Source organism: Fukomys damarensis, unplaced genomic scaffold, assembly GCF_012274545.1.
Source record: "Fukomys damarensis isolate Sample0158 unplaced genomic scaffold, DMR_v1.0_HiC HiC_scaffold_21, whole genome shotgun sequence".
In the NCBI taxonomy this organism is placed as follows: Eukaryota; Metazoa; Chordata; class Mammalia; order Rodentia; family Bathyergidae; genus Fukomys; species Fukomys damarensis.
In genome coordinates this window covers 3,755,757-3,770,617 of record NW_022900933.1, presented here as the reverse complement: position 1 = coordinate 3,770,617, position 14,861 = coordinate 3,755,757, and the positions used below count along the sequence as shown (strand labels likewise).

Genomic DNA, 14,861 nt, shown 5'->3' with positions numbered 1-14,861 from the left:
AGCTCTGGCCCGGTGCGCTTCCACAGCGTCCCGGCCTTCGTGCTGGCCTCAGGTAACCCTCGGGACCCTCACGGCCCCGGCGTGGGGAGGCGCGGCCAGGGACTCGACTAACCCCGTAACCTCTGCCCTGGGCTGGAGCAAGGTAATTCCCAGATCGCTGCAGACGACGGTCCGCATCTTAGCCTTGCAGATCTGGTGCATGCAGTTCAGTTACTGTACGGATCTCTGTCTCTCTCAGCCTGTGTGAGGCCTCCAGGGATGGAGAATGCCGTGTTTCCCTTGCGCGGGCCCTTGTTCTGCGCTTTCAGACGTTTCTAGAGATTTCACAGTTGAATGAAGTGCGGTAAGCGAGGGTCCAAGGAAAGAGCAGAAGACGGCCAATTTATCAGGGTTCCGGGATGGCCCAGAACACGCTTGGTAGACACATTAGTCCCCCTAACAAGTTACTAAACATAGCCTCCTTGTCTGTTAAAAGTGACTCCCTCACCTCTTGAGGAAGAATTAAATAAGAAAGAGCCAAGTAACTCATAAGTGAAGTTGTGGGTGTTGCTGCTCTTATTGAGTATAGGAACGTTGCCTGGGTTCAAATCCGGACAACCTTCAGAAACTACTTGGCCGCCCTGAGCCTTTTTCTTCATTTATCTTACAGGATAAATGTTTTGTTTTCGAGGGTGAGGAGGAAATGAGACTATGCAAATGTCATGGAATTTTAAAAATACGTAAAATTGTGTATCTCAAGATGAGAAGATGGCAAGATATATAGGATTGTATATGCTTTGGCAGATCGCACCATTAAAAGGTTTTGCTAGATTTCCTGGTACAACTCTTCACGTATCAGGTACTGGAGGACATCTGTAGAACCATAATCCTCACAAATGGCACAGTTTCTGATTTCTGAACTCCCTGAGCTGTCGGTCTATGGGGCTGAATTCTAACAGAGTGCTTTAGTATTGGTGACTGGAATTGAGCAGGGTGCTGATTTAATTCATCCCGGAATAGGGCTATTTATTCCTTTTCTCCAGAGTATCAGACCGTGTGAATCATTCAGTTAGAAAGTTGATCTCGATCCTGTGTGAAGAATTGGCTTCCAGATTAACTAGATCGTGAAGGACACTACTAGAACAGGCGTTTCGGTTTTAGGGCCACCACAGGCAGCTGAACAACTGAAGCTGGTGAATGCCTCTGGGGAAATTGATGCCGCTTTCCCTGTAGGAGAGAATGGTATCACATTCAGATTGGCATTTGAGGGAGACAGAATTGATGTTCAGGATTTGTCTTATGAATTCCAACAGTTTAACTAGCATGCCTATCCAGCCCCACCCCACCTCCCAGCAACTCCAGCAGATTAGATGCTCAGGATATTGTGGGAATTGACAGGGTCCCCATGGTCCTGAATTGGTTAGGGCAGGGACAGCCAACCCCTTGGGCCTAGTTGTTCTGAGAGTGCCACCGTGTGACAATGCAATAATTAGCGGGCATTTGTGATCACTGAGCTATTAAGGAAATGAGACCCTGTATTCCTTACTTTGAAAATGTATGAAAGGCAGGGGCCAGCATTCATTCAGGAACAGTCCTCTGCCCTTCCACACCCTTGTGCTCTTGTGGCAGGGTCCACGCCTCGTGTCACAGTCTCCACCACCCTCAGAGAGCTGCTGACTGGGCTGCACTCCACTGCACTGAAATAAAATGCAAGCTCCTTGACTTCATTCACTGCTTTCCAAGTACTGGAAACAGTAGAAAGTGAATGAATACTTGTTGAACGTGTAGCTAAATACATAAGATTTGAAGAACATGCTCATGGACAAATACAGATGTCTGGCCCTCTTAAAAATCCTATTCCCATTGAAATTAAACTTTACTGTATTTTTAAAATTAATGGATGGAAGTAACTTTGAAGGACATCTGGTCCTTCCTTGAAGAGGAAGAAACAAAATCAGAGAGGTAGAGTGCCCTACCCAACTGCTTACTCCAAGAAAACCAGCGCCCTGGATTTTAGAATGGACCAGGAGAACGGCTGTAGTCTCAGTGGTCTGTTTTTTTGAGCCAGCTTCCTCACCTGCCTGGCCTCAGGATTGGCAACTAACGCATTGCTCAGCTGCACAGTTACGAGAAGGGGGCAAGTAGACTGAGCCCCAGCCTGTCACCCATGTCCTCAGATAGGTGCCACCATAAGCCTTCGCTTCCCCACTCCAGTAGGCCTTAATTTCTATCTGCGTGTTCATTCTCCTTGCATTAACCTGATTTTCATGTTACAGTGTTACATATTCATCAAGATACCCGCCCCAGTCCTGAGGATTGAACCTAGAGCCTTTGCACTGAACTCCATCCCCAGCTCTTGAGGCAAGGTCTCACTGAAACACACTTAAATTGCCTGGACTGGGCTGGGCTGGGCTGTAATTTGAAGTCCTCCAGCTTTAGCCTCCACATCCAAGTAAAAACATTTTTAATCCAGTGTTGCTGCGAAGATCTGCAAGCATAATTTACTCTTGATAATAAGCCTACTGTTTTGACATGTGATGCCCTAAAAGGGCTTCTGTAAAGCCGGGCATGGTGGCGCACGCCTGTAATCCCAGCAATCAGGAGGCTGAGGCAGGAGGATTGCTGTAAGTTCGAGACCAACCTGTGCTACATAGTGAGTTCCAGGTCAGTCTCAACTACATAGTGAGACCCTGTCTCAAAAAACCAAAAGTGTGGTGCGGGGGGCTTCTGTAGACTGGTCTATACCTCACAGCATACTAGAATCTTCATATGATTCAGTACAAACTCAAGTATACAAGAAATATTTTCTTTTTCGCAACTTAATTTCTGGACTTGAGGTGTCACTGTGCCCTGTCAGTGACTTGACCTCCTCCCGCTGCCCCCTGTGCCTGGTATCTGTGTGAGCAAAGGTTTCTTAAGAGTCAGCAGTGCCTTGGAAAGGAGAAGCCTCTGGTCTCTGCTTGCACAGCAGGCAGGGAGCCAAAGTCAGGCTCACTGGAGCAGCCCTGCCCCGTCGCCTGCTGCCGTCCTGGTCTGCTGCCACTGCCCCATCCTCTCCAGCGGACCTTTAGCCTCCTCTCTCCCCAGTCCAAAGGAAAGTCTCTGTAGGCTAGTAGAAGTATTTCTCCCTGCAGGACACTTGCCTCTCCCCAGGAATTTTCTGTAAAACAATCACACGAGAAGCACTACTTTCTCCCTTGCCACAAGCCTCCCCTCAGTGACGTGTGCCACCTTGCACTGGGGAGGTGGAAGAGGAGTAAAGACCATTTCAATGTCCTAAGGTATCACTGAAGTCCATTCCTTTGGAAATACAGAAAAGAGATTTCAAACAGCTGGCCTTTAAGTGAACCTCCCTGTATGTCAGGGACTTAAAGTGCTCAGATAAAATTTCTGATGCAAAGTGATATTGTAAGGGCAAACTACTCCACAGTGGCTTTTTTCCTAGCATTTGCTAGATGGTGACGTGTAGATAAATGTATATAATTTGTATGGAAAAGTATTTTTAAAAGTTTTGTTTGACATTAGCGTTGAAGAAAACCAATCTCTTACCAGATAGGATTCAAATGCTATTTTAAACCCTCTCTAGTGGTACCATCAGGGACATATGTAGAGTTTGCAGTTTGATGTCCCAGGGCTTTCTGTCTCTCACCTCTGATGTTTTGTAGAAAGGAGTCTTGATAAGTAACAGATACGTACGATGGGAGAAGCAGCATACAGGTGTTGTCTAACTTACACATTAGTAGGGTGTACCCGGCTACCGTTTACCTGATGCTTGCTCACTTAGAAAGTGCATTTCTACCCCACTGCTTTCTATGACCAAAAAAATGCCCCTCCAAATCTTAAAAATGCTGTGAATTTTTGCTGAAATACTGAAAACTTATTTCCAAACACTTCTTCAGATCTCATGGTGGACGTTCCTAGACGTGGGAAGGTGGTGGTGGACATTGCGTATGGCGGTGCCTTTTATGCCTTCGTTAATGCGGGACAGCTAGGACTTGATGTCCTTTCTTCAAGGATGAGGGACCTTGTGGACGGCGCTAGTGCAGTGACCGCAGCAGTGAAAGCTCAGGTCAGTCTGGCTCTGCTGTCACCCGCAGGCCTCCCGCTGTGGCCTGGAACAGTAGAGGTTACCATGCCTCAAAGGAAACTCTCTGTGCACACATGAAACCTCTAATGGTCCTGGGAGAGGGACCTAGTTAGTATCACAGGCCCTACAGGAAGACTGCTGGTGAGTTCGTTCTTAATTTGTTCGAGGCTTGTTACCTCCATGTGCCTCAGTTTTCCTACCTCCAGAATAGGAAGTATGCAGCGTCTGTTTTTAGGATGTAGTAAGCGAAATAATTCGATATGTGGACTTAGAATACTGCATGGCTCATAAATGCTCAATAAGTATGGCAATAAATGGTAACGATTGACTTTTCCATACATGCTAATATAATTTATGGTTATTTAAACATACAAACAACAGACCGTGTTAATTGTTTGAAATGCATGTGTTTTGCTATATGTGGTTAGTTTTTCTGAAAAGCTTGAAAATACAGTGTAAATATAGCTTACAGATATTTTCATTCGGTCTGATAAGGCTCTCTTAGAGAACATTACTTCCTAATTAGTGAATTTTTCCTTTATTGCTAAGAACTTAAATGACTATTCAGGTAACTAGTTTGAGCTGAGGAAGACACCATTCTGATAATAAAATGAGTTTTGATAAATCGAGAATATTCTTTCATTTCTAGCACAGGTAGTGCTATTTTACCTAAAACACACAGAAATTGAATGGAAGTTTAATTAGTAGCCAGTAAAGATTGACATAAGATCGTGCCTAATATACTTGCATTAATAATCGTGGCTCATTTAACACTTAAAGTTTTGATTTAGTATAATTTATAACTCAGATAACAAAATGAAACACAGTTTATTGCTGTTCTAAATGATTATTTGTAGGGAACTGCCAGTGTCACTACGTGGAATTATTTTATCGTAGTGATTTCTAAAGCTCATCAGACAACTAACAGTTGAAAATTGTGGCACAAAATCATCCCATCTTGCTTTGAATTAAGTCATGAGAGAAAGACGGTTTTCTTGGTGGATGGGGTAATTCCGCAGTTGCCCGAAAAGCTGGAGCTTTCCATGCCGGGGTGGGGCGGCAGCAGAGCTCTTGTCACACCCCTGACGCAGGTTTGGAGACGGACCGCTTGTGGAGGGAGGGGCTGAGGGGAATGCAGTACAGTTTCATCTTCATTGGTTCTCCTAATAAACACTTGCCGGGAGCTTCCTGCGTGTCAGACACCACGATAGAGGCTGCAGCCCCAAAGGAAGAACAACCCCGCCTCGGGACTCGGTCGGGTAGAGAGCCACACCCGAGGACAGGCTGGCGTTGGGAGAACTGGGAGCACTGAGTACACTTTCAGCCATCGAGGACTTAGCCGCCCACTGGTGCCTGCTTCTGCCTGTGTGCGTCTGCTGACTTCTCTCTGCTCGTTGGATTATTTTTCATCCAGTTGTTTCCCTTACACATCGGAGTCCTTTTGACTTGTGTCTGCTTATGGCCTCTCACCATCGTCTCTCTTGCTAGTATCAGCGTCAGCTCTAGACGCTCACCGAATGGCTCTTCCACATTCTCCCCTTTAGGCTCCTGGGAATGACGGTGTGCTCTCCGTAGCTCAGCCACAGCCATCCTGTAAGTGACTGTCCTAAAGTCAGTGCTTCGCGTGCGTGTGTGTGCCTGTCTGTCTGTCCTGGGGCATGTGGATAAAACAATTCCTTCAGTTGAGGGTATATGCAGGGCATTTTCCTTAGAAGAGACTCAAAATGTGATGAAAATCATAACTTCCAACAAAATTGTATTTACCTAGAGAGTGACGTAATATTTAGCGGTTAGTGCCTTGCCCAAAGTTACCTCTGGAATGCCGCCCCTGCATTATTTACAAAGATAAATTTGAATCATAATATTTGTTTTATACACAGTTGATGATGTCAACATTATTTTACAGTTTAAAATTACTCACCCAGAGAGTGAAGACCTTGCCTTTCTGTATGGAACTATATTAACAGATGGGAAAGATGCCTATGACGAGGAACCAACTACCAACATCTGTGTGTTTGCCGATGAACAGGTATGGAAACAATCCGTCATTGCTCACAGACGCCCGGGTCCGTGCAGCTAGAATGCGCTGGATGTTCCTGCCGTCTTTCTCTTTGCACCCAGGTTGACAGAAGCCCCACCGGGTCCGGAGTGACAGCGCGCATTGCTTTGCAGTATCATAAAGGCCTCCTAGGCCTGAACCGGCCCAGGGCCTTCCGAAGCAGTGCGACAGGCTCTGTGTTCACAGGCAGTGCTGTGAGGGTGAGTGCCACCCCGATCCCCGGGAAGAGACGCCTGAGTGTGGGATACATTGCTTCACTCAGCTCTCAGAAGAGGAATGGAAAACAGGCCTGTAAAACCCTTCCATTCAACTAGGTCTTGGGCCCCTGGGCATCTCCAGCGTGCTTTATATGGGTCTACAAGAAAAAAACTGTCAGTAACTATGCTAAGGCACTGTTTCCTTCTCACCCGTTCTCTGGAGAGTGTTCAGTGGCATTCAGAGGCCACAAGACGGGCGACATTCCCAGTTGAAGGCAGTAGCAGACATCAGGGTCCAGCGGTCTTCTACAAGAGGCTTGCAAAAACAGTGCCACTTTTCTCATTAGTTGTTTTTGTAAATAAAGTTATTTTCACAAAACTATTTTCCTCTTACTATATAATAGGCTTATTATTTTTAAATGAAGTAAATACTTCACAGTACAGTAAATATTAATAAAGAAAACATAGCTAAGGGGACTCCGGGAGTCCTTAAGTTTTAAGGTATAAAAGGATCCTGAGACTAAATGGTTTGAGAACCATTACATTAGTTTGGAGGTTTTTATTGGCTTATTTTTGTAAATTCTATAAGAGCATTTCAATTTATATAATAAGTTGAAGAAAGTGAAATTTTGGTAATGGAATAAAACTTTAAATGTTCTAACAACTAATTAAGAAATCGCACAGTAGTAAGTGAAATTTGCAGAGTGATTAATCTACGCTGAGTAAATGAACCTCACCAGAGTCCGTGAACGCGGTAGACGGTCTGCCCTGACAGAGCGTGCTAGGGTCCCTGCTCCCCCTTCCTTCCCTCCCCTTTCTGTCCTTGGCTCCATCCCTCCCTCCTTTCCTCCCTCCTCCCCTCTCTCCCACTTGCTGCCTTGTTTCCCATCGTGGTTAAGATGGCATCCGTGTCCGCACTTCCAGGACACAAGTTATGCTCCTATTTAACTCATTCCTAACTCTTTACTTACCACATTCATTGGTCAGCAGGCCGAGTCTCGCTGTTTTACTTTCTCCTCCATCTTCACCGGAAACTACCTAGTAACTCCAGGCTTAATCATTGAATCACCGTTTTCTCTAAAGAGGTTTCTGGGCTACTCCTACTCCAGTTTGTCCCACACTTTACAGCTAAATTTATCTAAAACACACATTTGGCTCTGTCCTGTCCTTAAAATCCTGTCGTTTCCCTTGCCCATGAAATTATCCCTTGGGTTTTTCTTAGCATGATAAAAATCCAGAGCACAACTTGTACATCCGATACAGCATGTGTGCAATATTTTGATAATGTGTTCTTCTCATCTGCTTTTCTCAGGAAGCCACATGTGGTGATTTCAAAGCTGTTATAGTGGAAGTGTCGGGACAAGCCCATTACACAGGTACAGCAAGCTTCACAGTGGAGGATGACGACCCCCTGAAAGATGGGTTTCTTCTCAAGTGACCTCCAGGATGCTTAGAAGCTTTCCTTCTAAAGTAATGATTATCCATAAGTAATGCTTTCTCTACATTATGTGAAAACCAATATCCAGTTATTCATGTAAGCTAATTTCCGTTCTTTTAATAATAGTATAACCATGGCTAAATAGACATTATGCCTCATATTTGCTGATATATTTTGGTACAAATATCACTTAAGTCAAGCATGTAAAGTGCCAAAAATTCACAACATTTTCCAGTTATTAACGTACCAAGCAAAATTAAAATCCTTTAAAATGTATGACGATAATATTTTGTTTTGAAGGTCCTTTGAGTAATATCTGAAATTGTACCCACGTCAACAATGAACTTTACGAGTTCATTATTTTAGAGTTCTGTTTTGAGAAAAATAACGCCTTCTATAAGTAACATGTACAGGAGTTGGAAGAAAAGGTACTCAACACTTAGCATAAATAGCCAAGGAGTACTGGGCGGAGCAAGCTGCTTTCCATAGAAGTTACCACAGCAGCCCCGGGTGTCCTGTGTGTTCAGCACCAGCTCCTATACACACAGCTACTGAAGAGCCATAAACTCATCCTGCAAAGACAAGCTAGCAGTCAGATTTTTACTGTCTCTTTAAGGCTTTTAAGGCTTTGTAGGTTTGGGAAGGAACAAGCTCAGCATCATGAATGCTAACATCTGCTGTACCCCCAGCTTCTTTAAGGCTTTCAAAAAAGGATTGCTTAGTACGTTACTGAAATCCAGGTACATGGTAGAAATTCATGATCACTCCAAGGGAGTGAGTCATACTCTTCAGCTGCATGCTAGATGGGTTTAAAACATGAAAGAAAGGCTCATTACTGGCACTCTCACTGGTACACTTATCTCGGTTGTCACCAACAGAAGCACTCACTTAGTAGATTCTTAGTGAAGGAGGTAATAGTACCTTACTTCTGATGCAAAAAAAAGAAGTTCATGGTACTGGCTTCATCACCAGCAGGTCAGCATTACCCCAGTTAGACTAGGTCTGTGGTTTAATTAATTACCTGACCAAAAGAAAAACTATAAAGTTAATGTTTTGATTTTCCTATTAATCAAAAATGTTATGCTGCTTTTTGCTGAATCTTTATAAAATTCTGTGACAATGAAGTCATATACCTCCAAGAAATGACAGTTTCGCTAATTCAGTGTGACCAAGTAATTTTCTACAGATTTGCTATATGTTTTTAAAAAACAAAACCAGAACCATTATTTTCTCCCCAAATCTCATTACATTAATTTGACAAAAATAGTGTTCACAAGTTAGATTTTGTATTTTATAATGTGCCGTTCACATAGTCTCTGCTTTAATGACATATACCAGGAAATGCGTGTGATGATTGACTGATTTGTGTCAATTTGAATAAGAGAAGCTCAACTAAATCGGCTCAGCAGTTCCACACGCTGGGGTGTGGAAGACCCATCCTAGGGCAACCTGTCGCCCACCCAGGGGTGTAAAGGGGAGATGAAGCAGGGCGGATCTGCTTCTGTTTCACTTTGGACATCGTCAGGCTTCCGTGGCAGACCCATCGGCCTCCTGACTTGGCCTCGCATGGACCAGTGCAGTGAGCTCCAGACCTTTGACTGGATTCTTGGTCTCCAGTGGGCAGACGGACCCTCTGCCCTCCCACATGTGACTCTGGGTGGCCGTTGTAAGCCAATCTTGTAAATTCTTTTTTTTTTTTTTTTTTTTGGTACCGGGGATCGAACTCAAGACCTTGTGCTTACAAGGCAAGTGGTGGAACCGCTGAGCTAAATCCCGCCCCCAGCCCAATTCATAACATATTTGTGAGTCCAGTGTTACGTGTTTCTCTAGTAAATACTGACTGATAGTATATTAGTATCCCATAGCTACCCAGACAGGGCAGTTTTATCCCTGACATTATGTAGAATCCTTAGTTCTTGATGATCGGCACCTCGGATCAACCTCACTGTGGCCGGCCCTGCCCTCTGGCTCACCTGTGTTGTGTCGCTGTCAGTGTTCCATGGTACAGGGCATTTGCAGGCCAGACACATTAACTCCTTACCAAGGGCCTTCCGGAGGGGAGGCTGTTAATCTAGAACTTCTGATTGCAACTCTGATGTTTTCCTAGTACACTTCCTCCATCTTTAAGATAGGACAGCCAGAACTCACTCAAGATAAGATACTTTCATGAAGATGTTATATTTTTCTTGAGCAGCAGTGACTATGACTCTGTACTTTGCCCTTTTTCCCCTGGAGAGAAAACCCTAGGGAGAGGAGCTCTCCTCTCCTCCCATGTCCAGGCAGCCACAGAGCCAGCCCTGCACCTCCTAGACCGGGGATGGCAAACCTTTCAGAGACCGAGTACCCACACTGCAACCCAAACCCACTCATCGCAAGGGCCAGCGCTTCAGTTAAACCTGAATACCCGATGCGCAGTTGCTCGGGCAGTTCGTCCCTGTGTCCCTGCTGCACCCATGTGCCCTAGCTTCACCTCCAGTTCTGGACCCTGCTTCCCTCACCTGCCCATCTCTGCAAGGGCCCCACTTCATCATCTGAGTCGTGTAAGTTTCTCTGACCACTTTGCCCTCACCAGTTTCTTCCCCTAAAGTATTTAAACCTGTTCTGCACAAACAATGAAACAACATCCCTTGTCCCTCCTCTAGCGTGGTGTCACCTGGAGCCTTTCCCTTGGCATTCCGGCTTCCAGACGTCTCACTGCCTGCGTTTCCTCACCCCCCGTTTTCTCCTTAGCAGCTGTAGTCTGGGTTCTTCTCGTTCCGTGACGCAAACTGCTTGACCTAAATGTCACACCTGAAGTCACCGTGGAGTTTATGGAACACTTGTTGGATGCTGCTTTGTGCTCCTTGCAGGGAGGTGTGTAGATTAGCGCGCCTCTTGGTGCTGTGCTTACCCACAGCGCCGCTCAGTGTGACACCTAGGCCGTTCGTTGGGGCCTTAGAATGGCACGGCCCCCACTCAACCCTGTAGTTGTATGCACCTTGGTCCAGCTCCCCATCATGAACTTCTCTTCAAAGGCCACCAGTGCCACGCCATCCCTTGGGGCTGCTGCTTACACATCCACGTGTGAATCACCTGGGAATCTGAAAGTGCGGGTTTCTCATTCATGAGGCCTGAGGTGGGTTTTGTCTAATAAATTCCGGGGGCGCTAAAGCTGCTGGTAGTGGACTGCACTTCGAGGAACAGAACTCTGACAACTCCCTCTTGTCTGTTTTGGCCCAGGTTTTTCAGGTGAGTTTCCCTACGAGGCAACTTCTCTTAGTTCTGAAATACTGTACATGAAAAGCCTGTTTTTCAGCTAAAGCATAGAGAACACAAACTACTTGCAGACTCAAAAGAAACTGAGGAAATTACCTCACCCTGTCTTCTGAAAACAAAAACCATGAGAGAGCCGATTTCTCAGACCAAAGTGCCTCAGTGACTACTATCACCCCTGCAACTTTCTCAGCTTCCTTCTAACTGTTTAACTTTCACTGCTCCCTAGGCATTGCGTCCATGGCTTCATCCTTCACTCATATTCTGTACCTAAGTTGTCACGTTTGTACCATGGTTTTCTGTCTCATAAAGCGCTGACAACCCGACTAAATCCTGAGGTCCAGAGCCGCAGTGCAGACTCACCATTTGCAGGGACAACATTCACCCGCTGAGAAGGTGCCCTCTTCCCAAATCCCCTAACTCGGTCATTGGCACTGCCCTATAGGCCACCAGCCCCCAGGGAAGCTGGGGTTTATCTGTGGTTCTTAGGCACAAGCTCTGTCCTTTCTGCTGGTGCTCAGGACCGGATGTCAAGGGTGTGACCCGCGTTCCTTTCCTTTCGGAAACTGCTTCCTCATCACGTGGTCCTGCCGGAAGTGCTGGAAGCTGGCGCATCAGTCAGATCCTCACTGCAGGACATGAGGCTGTGAGGAAGGATGTGGTTTGAAAACAGACTGTAGCTGGAAAGTGATGGTGCCGGGAGAACGTCACCTCCGTTAGTTTTGTCTTTCTCTACCCAGACGCCTCCTATTTGAGGGGCTGGCTTTCAGACTGAAGTATAATTTGAGCTTGCCCTATCCTAATACTTTTGTTTGCTTCTGTAAGCCAGTGTCCTCACTGTGAGCATCTCTTCTTTCCTATAAATGCAGACCAGCTCTCTTCCCACCTGGGCTACAGCACTGCCTTTTCTTCTGGATTATTTTCCTAAAGTCACTCAAAACACTTCTTGTACATCCAGCAGACAAGTGCTAAGTATCAGCTACTTAATACACAGCCAAATGAAGGGAGGCAGCAATCCTTGGGAAATCACAAGGGTGTAATTCTAGGCAATGGTTATATTCTCCAAGTGGAAAGTACAGGGTGCTGTGACACTGACCAAGAAACGGGACACGTGGGGGTAGGGGATGCCACGTAAGAGACTCCTGAGGGACAAATCTTTATGTGGGGAGAACATGAGGGAGTTGGAGGAGGAGAGCTTTCTAGCCAAGAGGATGGCAGGTGTAATCGCCCAGATGAGAGATTTAAGGAACTCAAAGAGACCAGTGTGACTGACTTAAGACTTCTAAAGAGCATTTGTCCTGCAGAGCGGAAAGGGGCCTGGAGTGGGCAAGACCACTTAGGGGAGATTCAGGTGCGGGAGGAAGCAAATGGGAATGCACATGAAGATCCTGAACAAGTGAAAGAAATCCCCAGGTCCTGCAGATGGATTGGATGATGGCTGAATGTGAGGAGGGATTCATCAAGAAAGAAACTTAATGGATGATGATGCCGTCTTCTGATACAGACCGCTGAGGAGCAAGGTTTCAAGGAAAGTGGGAGGAGGCCTTGAACTCCCTTTTGAATGTGATTGAGGTCCCAGGGGAGACAGACACCATGCAGAGAGATAGGTGGGCTGGACCCTAAGATTGGGGCCCTCCCTTCTCCCTCAGTGCAGCCCCAGGGAGCTTCCACTATTTGTCTTTTCACCCTCCAAATCCCCCCTGCCTTTTCCTGGAATTCACTGTGTAGCCTAGGCTGGTCTCAGACTCACAGCGATCCTCCTGCCTCAGCCTCTTTCCTTTGGGGAGGGAGAATCCTGTCGCATCTCCATCTGCTACCCTAAGAAGTGCTAGTCGCCTCCATAGAATTCCACTGGGTATCGGAATCAGGACCTTGCACTTGTGAAGCAGGCAGCAGAACCACTGAGCTAAACCCCTGGCCCAGCCACTCCTATATTCTTGACCTGGTGCCTGGCTTTAGGTGAGTCTCTTCAGAGCTCAGGCTCCAGTTTTGTTTTTGATTTTGTTTTGCCGTACTGGGGGTTGAACTCAGGCCCTTGCACTTGCAAGGCAGGCACGGTGCCACTGAGCTTATCCCCAGCTGCCACTCCTGTATTTTTAATTCTTATCGACCTGCAATACATTTGTTTTTGCCTGAGGCTGTAGGCCTCTTTGGTAAAGAATTAAGTGGTTTTTTCCCCCTAAAACTAAGCATAATGTTGGATGATCGTGTTTGCAAAATAAATGAATCTGTAATAATTCTACTTTTGTCCTTATTGATGCTCAGCTGTAGTTGACTTCCCTTGAGGTAAAATTGGCCATTTCTACACTAGACATTTTTAGTTGTCACAACTGGGAGAGGTGCTGTTGGCATCTGGATGCTGCTCAGTGTCGTAACGCCAAGGACAGCCCCCACCACTGAGAATTGTTTGGCCCAAAATGTCAGTGATGTGGCTGAGAAACCCAGTCTTAGTTCACCACCTTAATAGTACTTCCATTCCGACTCTTGAGTCTCACGGGATAGTCTACTTCTCTGATACAATCATTCAAAGCTGTCATACCACTGATCCAAGGATCCACACGTGTGCTGGTCACTCCTCTCCCCCCCAGCCCCTGTCCCCACTGAGCTACAGCCCCGGCCTTTTTCATATTTTAAAATTTTGACAGTCTGAGTTGTCCAGGCTGGGCTCAAGCTTGTGATCCTCCTGCCTCAGCCTCTGCTAGGATTATAGCTACGTGCCAGCATGCTCAGTGGTTAGCCAATCTTTGGATCAGTATTTCTGAAACTTTACTGAATCATTATCAGCTGGAGGGTTTGTTAAATGCAGGTGCTGGATAGGTGCCCCCCACCGCATCAGCTTTAGTGGGTAAGGTCTGGAGTTTGCATTCTGAGTGCTGGAAACTTGTTTAGTCATAATGATGCTGCTGGTTCAGGACCCAGGCTTTGCAAACTACTGCTTCAGAGAAGAGGCCAGGGGTAATCTGAAGATAGGGTCATACTTTTTCCCTTCCCAGGACCCTGTGGTGCAACTTGCAGGCAGCCACCCCTTTTCCTGCATGTCCCGGCCAGGGGTCAGCTGTATCTCAGGTGACACCCTGTCTGGCCAGACCTCCACTCACACCACAGCCCAGCACGGACGAAGGGCGCCAGCAGGGCACAGATCCCTTTCTTCCGGCCTTAGCCAGTTTCGGGCCTGAGCTCCCCGAAGAGTTTTCCCTCCCTCTGTCAGAGAATCAGGCCGGCTTAGGTTGAAGAGCCAACCTCAGGAATACTGGCAGTCGGCCGCGGAGTCTATTTCAACGAGCTCACTACCTCAGTGTCTCCAGGTGTGGTCCTTAGGCCTCCTTCGCCACCATACACGTGCGGATCTTGGGCACCACCCCAGACCGACAGCGTCAGGACCGAGGCCCTCTAAGTGATTCTATGGGTCGGTCAAGTTTAAGAATGACTTTAAATTATTCTGTTCCGGATGGGGACTGTTTTTCACCTAAGATTCTAACCCCTGCCATACACAACCTCCGGGAGCAAAGGCTACCGAAGGCCGCCTGTGCCCAGCAGCAACCCCTGCTGAGTGTGTTCACTGGCGCAGAGCAGGCCCTCCGGACCGGACCCCGCCGGGGGACCTCGGGGAGCGGCAGCGGGGGACCAGCTTTCCCGGGGTACCGCCGGATGGGGACTGTTTTTCACCTAAGATTCTAACCCCTGCCATACACAACCTCCGGGAGCAAAGGCTACCGAAGGCCGCCTGTGCCCAGCAGCAACCCCTGCTGAGTGTGTTCACTGGCGCAGAGCAGGCCCTCCGGACCGGACCCCGCCGGGGGACCTCGGGGAGCGGCAGCGGGGGACCAGCTTTCCCGGGGTACCGCGCGC

At 47.0% G+C, this 14,861-nt stretch overlaps 2 protein-coding genes across 4 annotated transcripts in view; both read left to right on the top strand.

The window, feature by feature from the left end:
* The first annotated feature begins 6 nt into the window (after positions 1 to 6).
* L3hypdh (trans-L-3-hydroxyproline dehydratase) lies at positions 7 to 13,305 on the top strand. Of its 3 annotated transcripts, none has more exons than XM_010615992.2 (5): positions 7 to 52; positions 3,879 to 4,048; positions 5,973 to 6,095; positions 6,188 to 6,325; positions 7,635 to 13,305. In XM_010615992.2, the coding sequence occupies exons 2-5, from the start codon at positions 3,884 to 3,886 to the stop codon at positions 7,758 to 7,760; spliced, it is 552 nt and encodes a 183-aa protein (XP_010614294.2). In that variant the 5' UTR covers positions 7 to 52; positions 3,879 to 3,883; the 3' UTR covers positions 7,761 to 13,305. The 3 variants fall into 3 exon arrangements, 1 of the variants encoding a protein (XP_010614294.2); XR_004518342.1 differs by lacking the exon at positions 7 to 52 and having other exon boundaries at positions 2,630 to 4,048; positions 7,635 to 10,300; positions 10,403 to 13,305; XR_004518341.1 differs by lacking the exon at positions 7 to 52 and having other exon boundaries at positions 2,630 to 4,048; positions 7,635 to 10,875; positions 10,980 to 13,305.
* Positions 10,078 to 14,861, top strand: part of Gpr135 (G protein-coupled receptor 135) — a 6,179-nt gene continuing 1,395 nt past the window's right edge. The window contains exons 1-3 of the mRNA XM_010615993.1: positions 10,078 to 10,186; positions 10,980 to 10,988; positions 14,484 to 14,850. Coding sequence (XP_010614295.1) covers positions 10,078 to 10,186; positions 10,980 to 10,988; positions 14,484 to 14,850 — 485 coding nt within the window. The remainder of the gene's footprint in view (positions 10,187 to 10,979; positions 10,989 to 14,483; positions 14,851 to 14,861) is intronic.